The 14,762-nt window shown below is 41.1% G+C and overlaps 1 protein-coding gene across 5 annotated transcripts in view; it reads left to right on the top strand.

Annotated features, from left to right (window-relative positions):
• The first annotated feature begins 1,306 nt into the window (after positions 1 to 1,306).
• Positions 1,307 to 14,762, top strand: part of RAD52 (RAD52 homolog, DNA repair protein) — a 37,995-nt gene continuing 24,539 nt past the window's right edge. For 3 of the 5 annotated variants that reach the window (XM_044228047.1, XM_044228049.1, XM_044228044.1), the window contains exons 1-3: positions 1,342 to 1,374; positions 2,936 to 3,060; positions 13,775 to 13,823. In XM_044228047.1, the coding sequence (XP_044083982.1) occupies positions 13,818 to 13,823 (6 nt within the window). In that variant the 5' untranslated portion in view covers positions 1,342 to 1,374; positions 2,936 to 3,060; positions 13,775 to 13,817. The other 2 variants (XM_044228046.1, XM_044228048.1) reach the window with 2 other exon arrangements.

Here is a 14,762-nt window from a genome sequence, read left to right as displayed (position 1 = left end):
TTTTCATGTTTACTTCTAAAGTTTACTTTATTTTCAACTTCCAGAAGTTTAAAGTTTTATGTAATTACATTTTGTCCCTCTTTTACATTACGATTTATATCTCATTTTTATACTTAGAAAGTCCTCCATTCTGAGGGATACTCATCTGTGTATCTTTTATTTTGTTTTATGTGTATCTTTGTTTACCATTTCACTTTTGAATTCAACTGTAATTTATTTTAGTGTGTGTTTTGATGAGGAATCAACCCTAACGGTTAATTAATCATCCCAACACCATTTTAAAAGTAAACCATTCCTTTCTTGGTTGATTTGAAATGCTACCTTTACCAAACAAATTGTTCATGCTTTGGATCTGATTTAGGCTTTTTACTTAGCTTCCGATGGTGTTACTGGGAAGAGTGAGTAGTCATCCAGGAAATGACTTGTTCTGGAGTATTGCTGCTCAGATAATGAATGGTCTGGTTAAAGGGGTCTATTGAAACAACCAATTTGGAAACTTAAGATAATGATTTTGTTGGAGTTCTTAAGTACTTAAGTGGGGCTGTGATGTCTAAACATTTTAATCTTGTTTTTGAACACTGCTAATAGGGTGTGCAGTCATCACCCAGTTGCAAGGCACAGTTCCAAGGGCCATTCTAAAGAACTCCCTTCCTACATGCCGCCACACTCTCATTTCCCTCCGGTCCCAGCTAATTTAAGAAGCCATCAGGTGATGAGTGTGTGTTTGTGTGTGCGCGCGCGCGCGGCAGTAGCAGGAGAGGAAGAGAGCTTAATGAGTAAATGTGTCCACCCTACCTCGGTTTGCTGAGCCTGCCTGAGGTGGAATCTGTAAAGGACTGTGATGACCATTCTAAAGAAGACTTTAAATCCTGTTTTTCTTTTCCTGCAGTATCCCTCGCGTGCACTGACGGATCCGAGAAGTTCCTACCCACCCCATCGCTTCATTCTATCTGGGGATTGGGTTTGTGAGATCTCTCAGTAAGGCGCCGAAATGCTCCTCGTTAGCTCGCCGAGTCCGCCAGGGGGCAGCAGAGACCTGGGCGGCCGCAAAAGTAAAGGGAGTTCGGGGGAGATGGAGGCAGTAGGAGTGACTCGGAGAAATTGGCCTTGGCACGTCGTAGTCAGCGTCGCGCTGCCAGGTTGCTCTACGGCTTTCGGCAGATTGCCTTGCGGCTCGTCTCCCTTCACTTAATTTTTAGCTCCTCCTTCTGTCCTCCCCGCCCTCCCCGGTCTCGTACTCGATTTGGACCTTCTTCCCAGAGTTCTCTTGCAGTTCTTTCCCAGTCTCCTCTGCGCGGCTCTATCTAAACTCCCTTCTTCCTGCATTTAGCCTAGACCGAGCTCCCTGCGTGCACCGCGCGCTGCCTGAGGCGCGTAAGTGGAGAGGAAGGGAGGGAGGACGGCCCAATTGGGGTGGTTCCGGCCCGGGGTTGTGGAGTGTGGGCAGTGCAGATTCTGAGTAGATCGATTGGGGAGGCGGTTGAGGTCGTCCTGAGGGCTTCAGCCGCATGGTCCCGAGACCGGGGCCTGTACTAGTTAGAACAGTAGGAGTTCAGGGTCAGAGCTTACTGAGAGTTTGGTTAGGAGGGACAGGGGTTCAGGAGACTTGGACCAACACCCCGAGACCCCACGACGGGGTGCAGGCGGCTTATTGTTAATTGTGGCGGTCCCGTGCAGGGCGTGAGACCTCCCCAATGCTGCCTGTTGACAGGAGTGAAGGGTGCTGAAGTTTGTGTCCGTAGCTAGGCGGAGTGGAGAGGAGTGGCGGCAGTTGGGAAGGAATTACTCATCTAAAGGAATCTGACATTGGTGTTTTGCCGCATAGTTAGCCTTCTTAATTTTTTTTAATTGAGATGCAATTCATATACAATTAAATTCATCCATTTAAACAGTTCAGTGGGCTTAGTATATTCACAAGGTTGTGCAACCATCACCGTTATCTAGTCGCATAACATTTTTATCACCCTGAACAGAAGCCCACAACTCCTTAGCAGGCACTTCTCATTTGCCCCCATCCCCACCCCGCTAATCTGTTTTTTGCCTCTGAATTTAACAATTCTAGATATTTCACGTAAATGGAATCCTGCAGTTTTTGTGTGTTGGGCACATTTTCACCAAGCGTAACGTTTTCAAGGTTCATGCCTATTGAAGCATTGTCAATACTTCACTCCTTTTTATGGCTGAATAATATTAATAATCCCTTGTAGGGATATACCACATTTTGTTACATTAGCTGATGAACATTTGGGTTGTTTCTACTTTCGGCTTCCTAGACCTATTAAGGTCTATTCCTCCACAGAACTCACAGTCTGAGGCACGTTTTTAAATGTAATTCTCCTAAGCCAGCGTTTAACTCTGGGACTGGCTCAGGTATTTTAGTGGCCTCAGGTCTGGTATCTTTTAGGGAAAGTTGTCTTTTAAAGTCCTCTCTTAAACCGCTAATTGTAGTGGTAACTAGCAGAAAAATATTTGTGTTGCTGCATGATGTGTGCCATGACCTTGTGATACAAACTGGGTGTAGGTGGATGAGTGAATGAAAAAGGTAGCTGATAGAACTGTGGGAGAGAGGTTTTATCTCAAAACCAAACAAAAAAAACCTGTAGTTGATCCTCATTATTCATAGACTCTTTTTTTTTTTTTCCCAAAGATTTTATTCATTTATTTGACAGAGATCACAAGCAGGCAGAGACAGAGGGGGAAGCAGGCGCCCCACTGAGCAGAGAGCTTGATGTGGGGCTCAGTCCCAGGACCCTGAGATTATGACCTGAGCCAAAGGTAGAGGCTTAACCCGTTGAGCCACCCAGGTGCCCCTATTCATAGAGTCTTTATTTGGGACGTACCTACCCATAAATTTTTGTAACCCCTAAATCAACATTCATAGTGCTTTGAGATATATTTAGTGTCACATTTTTCTCATTTTTGTACTTTTTGTTAGTGATTTCGCAGTTTGGAATGGCTTCCAAGCATGTGGCTGAAGTGCTGTCTAGCATTACAAGTCTAAGAAGGCTGTGGTGTCTCTTACAGAGAAAAGAAAGCTTCTTTTAGATAAGTATTGTTCAGGTATGAGTTACATGCTTCTGGCTGTGAGGTCAGTATTAGTAAGTTAATATATATTGAGTGAGGTATCTTTCAGTAGAAACACACATGAAACAAGATTCTGTGTTGACTAGTTTAAGAAAATGTGACCAGAGGCTTACAAGGACCTAACCCTGTGTTTCTCCTCGGAGCAAATGGGTCAGTATTTGATAATTCAGTGTTCATGATGACTTCATAGAACTGCCATGAATGAGAATTGACTTTATAACCAATGTAATTATTCAAGGACAGAAAGCCTAGTGTGGATATTCTTCTATCTCTGTAACTTCTAACATTTTTCCACTCAAGGCATTCGTTTTTAATACCATACTGGCAGTTTTAAAGTGAAGAGAAGCTAAAATAAAAGTAAAATGCTCCTTATACTAGTGCTGGGTCAGGACTATGTTAAGGGCTGGAGTAATTAGTATATGGCCTTTCTGTTCTTGAATGCCTGAGTGTGGATTAGAGTGTAGTATGTGCCTTTTTTTTTTTTTTTTTTTGGAATGTGTGTTTTGATGTATGTCTAAAATGCTAGAGAACATAGGATTGATTCTGTTTTTTTTTTTTTTTAAGATTTTATTTATTTTATTTGAGAGAGAGAGATCACAAGTAGGCAGAGAGGCAGGCAGAGACAGAGTGGGAAGCAGGCTCCCTGCTGAGCAGAGGGCCCGATGCGGGGCTCAATTCCAGGACCCTGAGATCATGACCCGAGCCGAAGGCAGAGGCTTTAACCCACTGAGCCACCCAGGTACCCCGGATTGATTCTGTTTAGAGTGTAACCTGCATAGGGCTTCAAAGAGGAGATCACATTTGAAGTTTCACAAAATGTTACAGCAGCATGTACATACCTGAAAATAAAAGAAAAAAACTCGGTCTCTAATCCTTCTGTTCTTTATCCTTGCAATCAGATCCTTGCCCGTCACTGAGTTGCCAGTTCTGCCCCCTGTAATACATATCCCGAGTCCATTCTTTCTTCACATGGCCATGATCTTCCTTTATCAGTTTCTCTCTGGACTGTTGGAACAGATTCCTAACTTATCCCTCCCTCATTCACTGTTGACAAAGAGCCTTCTGATGCCTGAATATAATCTCATCATTCTCAGCTTAAAATTTCCATTGCTGTCCCAAGGTTTATAAACTAATGTTTCAAACTTTTTAAGGTGGCTAATATTACCCTTTATGCCCTGCCTATCTTGTCTTTTATTTTTTTTTTTTTAAGATTTTTTTTTTTATTTCACGGAGAGCAGGGGGAGTGATAGAGAGAGAAGCAGGCAATCCACTGAGCAGAGAGCCTGATGCTGGGGTCTGTCCCAGTACGCTGGGATCATGACCTGAGCCGAAGGCAGACGCTTAGGCAACTGAGCCACCAAGGTGTCCCCTGTCCTTTCTTTAATACAGATGAGAAAAGGTCAGACAAAAGAGGAAAATTTCCTTATGTAACATGCCTCATTCCTTATTCCTTCCTTCTTCTCTCCACTTACAATTAGAAATGCTTTTAGGTGAGAAGGAAGTAGATCAGAATAAAAACATTTTTACAAATCTCATTGACCTTCTTAATATATCTCAAAATCATCCATTTCTCGCTCATAGCCCCTGTCCTGGTTCAATCTCTTTACCTTTCCATCCCACATCTTTTTTTTTTTTTTTTGAGAGGGTTGTGGAGGGGCAAGGGAGATGGGGAGAGAGAATCTTAAGGAGGCTCCATATCCAGCGCAGAGCCCAGTGTGGATCCCAGCGGGGGGCTCAGTCTCACAACCCTGAGATCGTGGCCTGAGCCAAGATCAAGAGTCGGAGCTTAACTGACTGAGCTACCCAGGTGTCTCCATCCCACAAATCTTTTCTTGGTTATATGATTTTATGTCTCTAAGACAATACCTTTCAGAATAATTCTTGGGTCATATGGCAGATGCATGTTTAATTTCTAAAGAAATTATCAGTTTAATTTCCAAAATTATAAAACATAATTCTTCTAGAAGAAAATCTAAAAGGATAGCTTCATGACACATCCGAGGTTGTGCAGAGCTTTCTTAGACAAGACTTAGAAAGCAATACCCACTTAAAAAATGTGATAACAACAAATTCAAAACTTCTCATCAAAGACAACTCTAAGAAAATGAATAGGCAAGCACCAAGACACCTACCTAACAAAAGACTGACCTCCAGAATATAAAAAGAGCCATTAGGGTTCAAGGCCTGGGGATAATCCTCTGTGGCCTGCTGTTCTACCCTCTGAACCCAAGGAGTTTTCATGGAGGGTAACGTGCTTACAGCTGAATAGTTTTTTCATTCTTTTTCCAGCCAGCTGTGTATGAGAATTCCAGTTGCTTCACATCCTTGCCAACTTTTGGTGCTGTAGTTTTTATTTTTAGCCATTCTGGAGGGTATGGAGGGGTATGTCATTTAATTTTAGTCCTTGATTACTAACGATTTTGGAACACTTTCCTAGGCTTGTTCACATTTGTGTATTTTCCTTTAAGTATTTGCTCAGATTTTTGACCACTTAAAGTTGGGTTATTTGTCTCTATTATTGAGTTGCAGGAGTTATATCTTTTTTATGTTCTAGATATCAGTCTTTTGTGGTTGCCTAATCGTTTTCAGAGTGCTCTTTGGTAAGCAAAGTATTACATTTTGGTGTAGTCATATTTATCATTTTTTTTTTTAATTGTTACTACTTTCTGGGTCTTGTCTAAGAAATTTTGACTACCTTTAGGATGTGAAGATACAGTTCTATATTTTCTTCTAGAAATTTTATCATTGTAGCTTTTATATTTAGGCCTATGACCCATCTCTATTCTTTGTGAATTGTGTAAAAAATATTTTGTGGAAAATATAAAATTTTTTCTCCATATAGAGATCCAGTTATCCCAGCACCATTTGTTGAAAATGTCATTGCATTACATTTGTACCTTAGCAATTCAGATTGCCATTCAGATGACTGTATAAATGGTGGTTGGTTTCTGGGCTTTTTTTGTGTGTTCTACTGATTTTTTTTTAAATTTAAGATTTATTTATTTGTTTATTTTAGAGAGAGAGTGTGTGCAAGAGTAGGGGGAGGGGCAGAGGGAGAGGGAGAGAATCTCTAGCAGACTCCTCATTGAGCACAGAGCTCAATGCAGGGCTTGATCCCACAGCCCAGAGACCTTGACTCTGAGACCATGACCTGAGCCAAAAACCAAGAGTCAGCCACCTAACCAACTGAGCCACCCAGGCGCCCCACCACTGATCAATTCTATGTCAGTTTTAATTACTTCTATTTTAATTATTGTAGCTTTATAGTGAGCCATGAGTTTGACTGTATGACATCAACTTTGTTGATGGTCCTTCAGCTTTGTTGTTTTTCAAGATTGATTTGGACAGTCTAGTTCCTTTGCATTTTCCATATAAATATTAGAACCATTTTATCAATGTCTATAAAAAAGTCTTTTAGGGGGCATCTGGGTGGCTCAGTGGGTTAAAACCTCTGCCTTCAGCTCGGGTCATGATTCCGGGGTCCTGGGATCGAGCCCCACATCGGGCTCTCTGCTCCAAGGGGAGCCTGCTTTCTCCTCTCTCTGCCTGCCTCTCTGCCTGCTTGTAATAAATAAATAAATAAATAAAATCTTAAAAAAAAAAAAAGAAAAAGTCTTTTAGGATTATGACTGAGGTGACATTTAATCTTTAGGTCAACTTGGGAAAAATTAACATCTTAATGGTAATGATTATCGAAACCTATGAACATGATATATCTCCCTTTGCGGTCTTTTTTTTTTTTTTAAGATTTTATTTATTTATTTGACAGAGATCACAAGTAGGCAGAGAGAGGGGGAAGCAGTCTCCCTGAAGAATAGAGAGCCCTATGTGGGGCTTGATCCCAGGACCCTGGGAGCTTTAACCCCCTGAGCCACCCAGGTGCCCCCCCTCTTTGCTAGGTCTTTATTTCTTTAAGACTGTAGTTTTTTTTTAAAACAATTTTTTATTTTTTTATTGACATATAGTGTATTATTAGCCCTAGGGGTACAGGTCTGTGAATTGCCAGGTTTACACACTTCACAGCACTCACCGTAGCACCTATCTTCCCCAACGTCCATAACCCCACCACCCTCTCCCTCCCCCCACGAACCCTCAGTTTGTTTTGTGAGATTAAGAGTCTCTTATGGTTTGTCTCCCTCCCGATCCCATCTTGTTTCATTTATTCCTTTCCTACCCCCCAAACCCCCCACATTGCCTCTCAACTTCATATCTGTTCGTAGTTTTTAGTGGGGAGATCTTATATATCTTTAATTAAATTTATTCCTAATTATGCCTTTTTAACTCTAATGTAAGATGGAGTCATCATTTTTATTGTTATTTTGTATATAATGGGCCATTTTTCTTTGACTGCTTCCCAGATTTTCTATCTTTATTTATTTATTTTTTTCAGCAATTTGCCTACAGTGTGTCTAGGTGTGATTTTCTTTGTTTTTATTCTTCTTGAGGTTTGCTAACCTTAAATCTATAAATTTATGCCTGTCACCCAATTTAGGAAATTCCAAGTCATTAATTTTTTTTGTTATTGTTTTGTTTTCCATTGGCTTTAACCTCTTTTTTTGGGACTTCAATTATATTTGTGTTAGCTGTTTTTATATTATTCTACAGGACCTTGAGACTCTCATTACTTTCAGTTTGTCTTTTTCTCCTTTTCAGATTATATAATTTCTATGGCACCATCTTTAAGTTCATTGACTCTTTTTTTTTTTTTTTCAATTTATTTATTTTCAGAAAAACAGTATTCATTATTTTTTCACCACACCCAGTGCTCCATGCAAGCTGTGCCCTCTATAATACCCACCACCTGGTACCCCAACCTCCCACCCCCCCCCGCCACTTCAAACCCCTCAGATTGTTTTTCAGAGTCCATAGTCTCTCATGGTTCATCTCCCCTTCCAATTTACCCAAAAGCACATACCCTCCCCAATGTCCATAACCCTACCCGCCTTCTCCCAACCCCCCTCCCCCCAGCAGCCCACAGTTTGTTTCGTGAGATTAAGAGTCACTTCATTGACTCTTTTTTGTCTTTAATTTTGTATTTTGTGAACACGATTGATAGATGATTTATGCGATTCCTAGTTCAAGAACAGTTCCTATTCTTTTTTAAGTGTAGTGAGTATGGTTTCTTTATTAGAAGGCAAAAAAGCCAAAAAAGGGTCATGGTTATATGTCCTGTGATTTTGAATTTTCTCTTGTCTTGTAGGATCTATACTCTGCCCTCTCTATTCTTCACAGTGTCGTTTCAAAAGGCACCTCATTCTTTTTTGCCCTCTTCTCCCCAGAAATACGGGCTTTCCAAGATTGCCTCCTTGAGTTGTGTATATGCTTTTTTTCATGGACTGCTCTGACCTACCAGAACTCTGTCAGTATCTTCATTCTTCGTGTGGGTTATCTTCTGGGAGCAATTTTAGTTCCATCTTTGGCTCTCCATCCTCCTCTCTCTCCTGTGCATTTCTCTTCCCATCCATGTCCCTCCTTCCTCTCCTTGAAGAGTTAAGATGTGCATTTGAGAAATATCTCCACCAGAAGTTGGTGTTTATTTTTTCTAATTTCAGGCAATTTGAAGCTTGTAGTATTTTCAGTCTTCTCATTATATTAGAAGATACAGGATATTTGTGGTTTTATTTGTTCCTCTTTTTGGTCTGCATTGGTTGTATTGGGATATTTGGATTTATGTAGTTGCCATAACTGTGGCTGTGCAGAAAGTCTTTCCTAACATTTTATTTTGAAACATTTGAAGCTTTCAGAAAAGTTATACAAGGATTGCCTGCATATCCTGCACCTAGATTCATAAATTTGTTACTTTATCTTCCTCTCCTCCTCTTTGTGCATGTGTGCCCACACACACATTTTATTAGTTGATTGATTTGAGAGTAAGTTGCAGAAAACATGGCAGTTCACTCCACTACTTCATCATATATCTCCCAAGGACAAGATCATCCTCTTACATAACTCTGATGCAAATTTAACAACAGTGCAATGCATTTGAATAATATGCAGTCCATCATCCGAATCCCCTCTAGACTATCCTTTACAGTTTTTTTTTCCCCTGATCTAAAATCCTTTCAAAGAACCACACTGTAGTTGTAGTTGTTGTGCGTTGTGTGTCTTTAATCTCTTGATCTAGAAGAGTTCATTTGCTTTGTTTTATTTTATTCTATATTTTGCTTTGTTTTATTTATTTATTTTTAAGTAATTAAAAAATTTTTTTTATAAAGATATAATGCGCCTGGGTGGCTCAGTGGGTTAAGCCGCTGCCTTCGGCTCGGGTCATGATCTCGGGGTCCTGGGATCGAGTCCCGCGTCGGGCTCTCTGCTCGGCGGGGAGCCTGCTTCCCTCTCTCTCTCTCTCTGCCTGCCTCTCCATCTGCTTGTGATTTCTCTCTATCAAATAAATAAATAAAATCTTTACAAAAAAAAAAAAAAGATATAATGTATTATTAGCCCCAGGGGTACAGGTCTGTGAATCACCAGGTTTACACACTTCACAGCACTCAGCATAGCACATACCCTCCTTTGTTTTACTTTTTAAGACATTGACATGGTGTGAATCCAAATGTTATAGGTTTCAACTTGTCTAATTATTTCCTCTTGATTAGAGTCATGATTAAATTGGTAGAAATACTCCTTAAGTGACGTTGTAACCTTTTTAGTATATCCATCAGGGAGCTTATGATGGGACTATCACTGGTGACATTATGTTTGATTACCTGATTAAGGTAGCATCTACTAGATTTCTCCGTTGTAAAGGTATCTTTTGCTTCCCCTATATTTTTCTTCAAACATACGTAGCTTATCTGAGAGAAGATTCCAGGATGTGCGGTAGAGGTGAGGGGAGCGAGACAGGAAAGAAAGGGCATTTATCAGAGGGTGAGGTGCATGGCCAAGCCAGTTACCACTAGTGGGCAACCAAACCTAATTTCATTGGGAAACTCAAGCCAATGTAGAACTCCTAGCTCAGTGTTATCTCACAAAGTGGGTAAGAGATCTAGGGTCTTTAAACACCAGCTCCCATCAGTCAGTAATGGAGGGCTGCTCCCAAGGGCATCGGTTCTCTGGTGCTTCCAACTTACCATGAACAGGCACAAAATGGGCCCTGGATGCCAAAAAAGGCCCTCAGATAAAGAGATACAAATGTTGGCATTTGGCAGTTAGGCCTAGGTGCACGATTGTGGTAAGAGCTGAAGGGATAGTTAGCAGAGTGTCTATGGTATCTCTATACCTGGGAACCCCAGAATCTAGACTTGAGGCAAAACCTTATGTGCTATGATTTCTTCAGGAAGCAGAAGTGAAGAAAGGGAGATTGAGGAGAGAAGGAAGATTAAGTCATTTCAAGGGGACATGTCCAAGCTGGCCACCCCTTGATTAACAAGTACAACTGACTGCTCGATCTCTTAATGCTGTCTCTCAGAAGCGTGTATGAAGTTCTGTATCCCAGGACAGCCCTCTCCCCACCAAAGAAAGGAGGGAGAAGAATTTAACCCTCAGCTTCTGTATCTCATCGGTAAAAGGTTTGCCGCATGCTGTATTCCCTCCCTCAGATTTCCAGTTTGTGCATGTGTGGGCAACAGGTGGGTCCCACAGGTTCTCACACCTTCAGGGTGAGAGGGGAGCCCCGGGAGGGAGTGAGAGGCAAATGGCATGAGCAGGAGGTGAGGGACTGGTGGTCGTGCCTCTGTGCATTCAGTTAGAACTCATGCGTATTTGGTCTATCTCATGGCAACCGGGGTAGAAAAAGTAGTCAAGGGCCTCAGATATCGGCAAGGCCAAGAAGATTTGAGGTGCTGCGTAAGATACACCTGATAAATGTGGAAGACTCCAGATTTTTTGTTTAGCAAGTGTGCACATACACACACACACACAAAACATACATGAATATGATCCCATACAGGAAAAAGAGTTTTCTGTTGGTGGTGGTGATCCAGTCAAATTTTACTTCCTTCCATATTTTTTGATATATGTGTAAAGCTTTCTACAATAAAGGTGTTGTAATTTTATAATGGGAAAATGATTGTAGACAGTTTTAGAAAGGAAGGCAGTCACCTTTTTCTCAAATAGTAACTGGCAGGGGAAAAAAGAATGATTCCATGTTTTACTTTATGGGCAGAGATGAAATTGTCCTTTTCTGTGATAAAAGGTTGACTCTTCTAAGATATTGTTTTAGAAAAGTAGCAAGTTGCTTTTGAAGTGTGAGAAATATAACTCTTGCCTTATAAAATCAGTTTCTAAGGAATTAAAAAATATACTTTGTCTCTGTATCCTACACTATGTACTTTGTCATCCATCCATCCATCCATTCATTCACTTAATCACTCACCCAATGAATGCTTCCCTTCCTGACCCTAAGAGGGGGAACAGGTTACCATGCTACTCACTGAGGGGCCAAGAAGAATCAGGAATCTCCTGCCTTCTAAGGGCTCACACTGGAGTGGGGAAAGCAGATGAAAGAGACAGTACTCACCAAATGCTTTCTTATACTTCTAGCCTCCACTGCCATTAAGTGGGAGCCTTGTGACAAGTTCTGTCCAGTGAACTGTGACCAGAAGCGATGCATATCGCTTCTGGCCTAAGGCAGCTATGAACCCGTGTGACTTTAACAACTCTTTCTCCCCTTGCAGTGATGACCTTGGAGGTCACATGTGCTTAGATGACACAGCCACCGGTTGGGCAGGGCCACCAGACTGGGTACCTGAAGGAATTGTGTTATTTTACCTCCTTTTTTTTTTATTGTGGCAAAATATACGTAACAAATTTTGAACCTTTTTTTTTTTTTTTTAAGATTTTATTTATTTATTTGACAGAAAGACAGTGAGAGCAGGAACACAAGCAGGGGGAGTGGGAGAGGTAGAAGCAGGCTTCCCACTGAGCAGGGAGCCAGATGTGGGGCTCGATCCCAGTCACCACCAGAGCTGAAGGCAGACTCTTAACGATTGAGCCACCCAGGCACCCCATATTTTTAACCATTTTTAAGTGTGTAGCTCAGTGGCTTTGGGTATATTCCCAGTGTATTTCCCTTTGTTTTTTTAACAAATAAGTGGACAGGTGCTCATTTGAGACTTTATAAATCTCCCCTACAACTTTCTTGTATCTAGTGATGATTTCTGCTGGGTACTGTTATTATCACATCATTTTATTTTTTAAAGATTTATTTATTTGAGAGAGGGAGTGAGTGAGAACGAGCTGGAGCTGGGGGAGGAGCAGAGGAAGAGAGGGAAGCAGACTCCCGGCTGAGCAGGAAGCCCAGCGGTGGTTGATCTGGGACTCCAGGATCGCGACCTGAGCCAAAGACCGGCACTTAACTGATTGAGCCACCCAGCGTCTCTTATCACATCTTTTTTTTTTTTAAAGATTTTATTTATTTATTTGACAGAAATCACAAGTAGATGGAGAGGCAGGCAGAGAGAGAGAGAGGGAAGCAGGATCCCTGCTGAGCAGAGAGCCCTATGTGGGACTCGATCCCAGGACCCTGAGATCATGACCTGAGCCAAAGGCAGCGGCTTAACCCACTGAGCCACCCAGGCGCTCCTTATCACATCATTTTAATCTGATACATTTATAAGGTTGATTTTACTAATATTCCCCTTTACAGATGAGGAAATTGAAACACAGAAAGTTTAAGTAATTGTCCAACTTGATGTATTGGATGGAGGGGGATATTGAACCACATCTGACTCTAACGTTCAAAGTGTGCTTTGTAGCAGAGGTTGGTACACTGTGGCCTGTGGACCAAATCTGCCACCTCTTTTGTGATAAAGTTTTACTGGGACACAACCACACCCATTTGTTTACATACCATCTGTGGCTGCTTCCACACTAAAATGCCAGAGTTACATAGGTGTGACAGAGACCATATAGTCTGCAAAACCTAAAATACTATCTGGCACTTGAAAGAGAAGGTTTGCGGACCTCTGCTTTATATAATAGGTCTTCAATTTTTTTTCTTTTTATTAAAGGCAGATGCTTAATGACTGAGCCACCCAGGGACCCCTAAATATGATCCTTATTCCACTATTTCCTACTGCAACAATTTTAAGTTTTTTTTGTTTTTTGTTTTTTAAGTAATCCGTGTGCCCAGCGTGGGATGCAAACTCACAACCTGAGATCAAGAGTTGAGTGTTCTACTGGCTGAGCCAGCCGGGCACCCAACCTGTTTTAACAGATTGTGTGTGTGTCTGTGTATGTTCCAGTTTCTCCACATCCTTGCTAATGTTGGTTATTCTTTTTTACTGTAGCCATCCCAGTATGTGTGAAGTGTTTCTTTTTTTTTCAAGTTTTTATTTAAATTCTAGTTAGTTAACATACAGTGTAATATTAGTTTCAGGTGTATAATACAGTGATTCTGTTTGAACAATTTTTTAAAAAGTTTATTTATTTATTTAAATAATCTCTACCTCCAACCTGGGGCTTGAACTCCCCACCCTGAGATCAAGAGTCACATGCTCTTCTGACTGAGCCAGGCAGATGGCCCTGTTGTAACAATTTTAGACACTAATTATTAATTAACCTAGTATATGTCACTCTTCTACTTTCTTAGTGCCAGGTTAGAAGTAGTTAATTGTTCTTAGTTGAAATGTAATGTTTTGTGATCATTTAAATGATTTTTTGCATTTTCGTCATACTATAGTAAGAAAGTTAAGATGCACTTAGCAATAGCTAACCTTTCAGTACTTCTCTGTGCACTATTCTATTGCAGTTTTCATGCAGTATCGTGGTAATCTCGACAGAACCCGTAGGAAATGCAGGTATTATTACTATGTCCATTTTCTAGATGAGATGAGAGGATGAATCCATCTGATCTGAGACAGGTGTAGGGGTAGTCAGGTAGTGGGTCAGCCAGTGGCAAATGCTGCTTGTGAGGGTAATTCTGTTTACTAATGGACTGTACATTTACATAGTCTCAGTCTAATGCTCTGGCTCCCAAACTTGAGGCGGGGTCAGAATCATGTGGTGGACTTGGGCAAGCACTAACTCCTCAGCTTTGCCTTTAGTTTCTGATCCAGGAGGTCTAGGGTAGGACCTGGGGATTTGCATTTCTAATAAGTTCCCAGGTGATGCTGATGCTGCAAAAGACCTAACTGGTCTAATGCTTTATTCTTCCTGAATATTAGGGCTATCCACACTGCCTTCTCTTGCTCTTTAACTTTCCTGTTAGTCTCCTACCAGCGAGCTTGTTAGCTCCTGGAAAGCAGGTGAGTTATTGTGCCTTTTACTTTAAAAAAATATATATTTAATTTATTTATTTGAGAGAGAGAGAGAGAGAGAGAACGAGAGAACACAAGCACAGGGAGAGTCAGAGGGAGAGGAAGAAGCAGCTTCCTTACTGAGCAGGGAGCCCAGTATGGGGCTTGATCCCAGGATACTGAGATCATGACCTGAGCTGACCTGAGTTAGGCAGTTGCTTAATGACTCAGCCACCCCACTGAAGCCAGAATCATGTTGTTCATATATGAGGTAGTAATGAGTTGATTGGTTACTCTCCCTTGGAGTGTTTTTGTAATTTTGACTTTTTCAATTATAAACATTGCAATTATAATGCATTATAATTCTAAAAATCACCTTAAATAACACCTAATGAACATTTTATGGTTTGTTTTTTTAAGTAGGCTCCTTGCCCAATGTGGGACTTGAACTCATGACCCTGAGATCAAGAATCGCATGCTCTGCGGACTCAGCCAGCCAGG

The sequence above is a fragment of the Neovison vison genome, chromosome 12 (genome assembly GCF_020171115.1).
Source record: "Neovison vison isolate M4711 chromosome 12, ASM_NN_V1, whole genome shotgun sequence".
Taxonomy (NCBI): Eukaryota; Metazoa; Chordata; class Mammalia; order Carnivora; family Mustelidae; genus Neogale; species Neogale vison.
The sequence above is the reverse complement of the archived record's forward strand: the minus strand, read 5'-3'. Positions and strand labels throughout refer to the sequence as shown.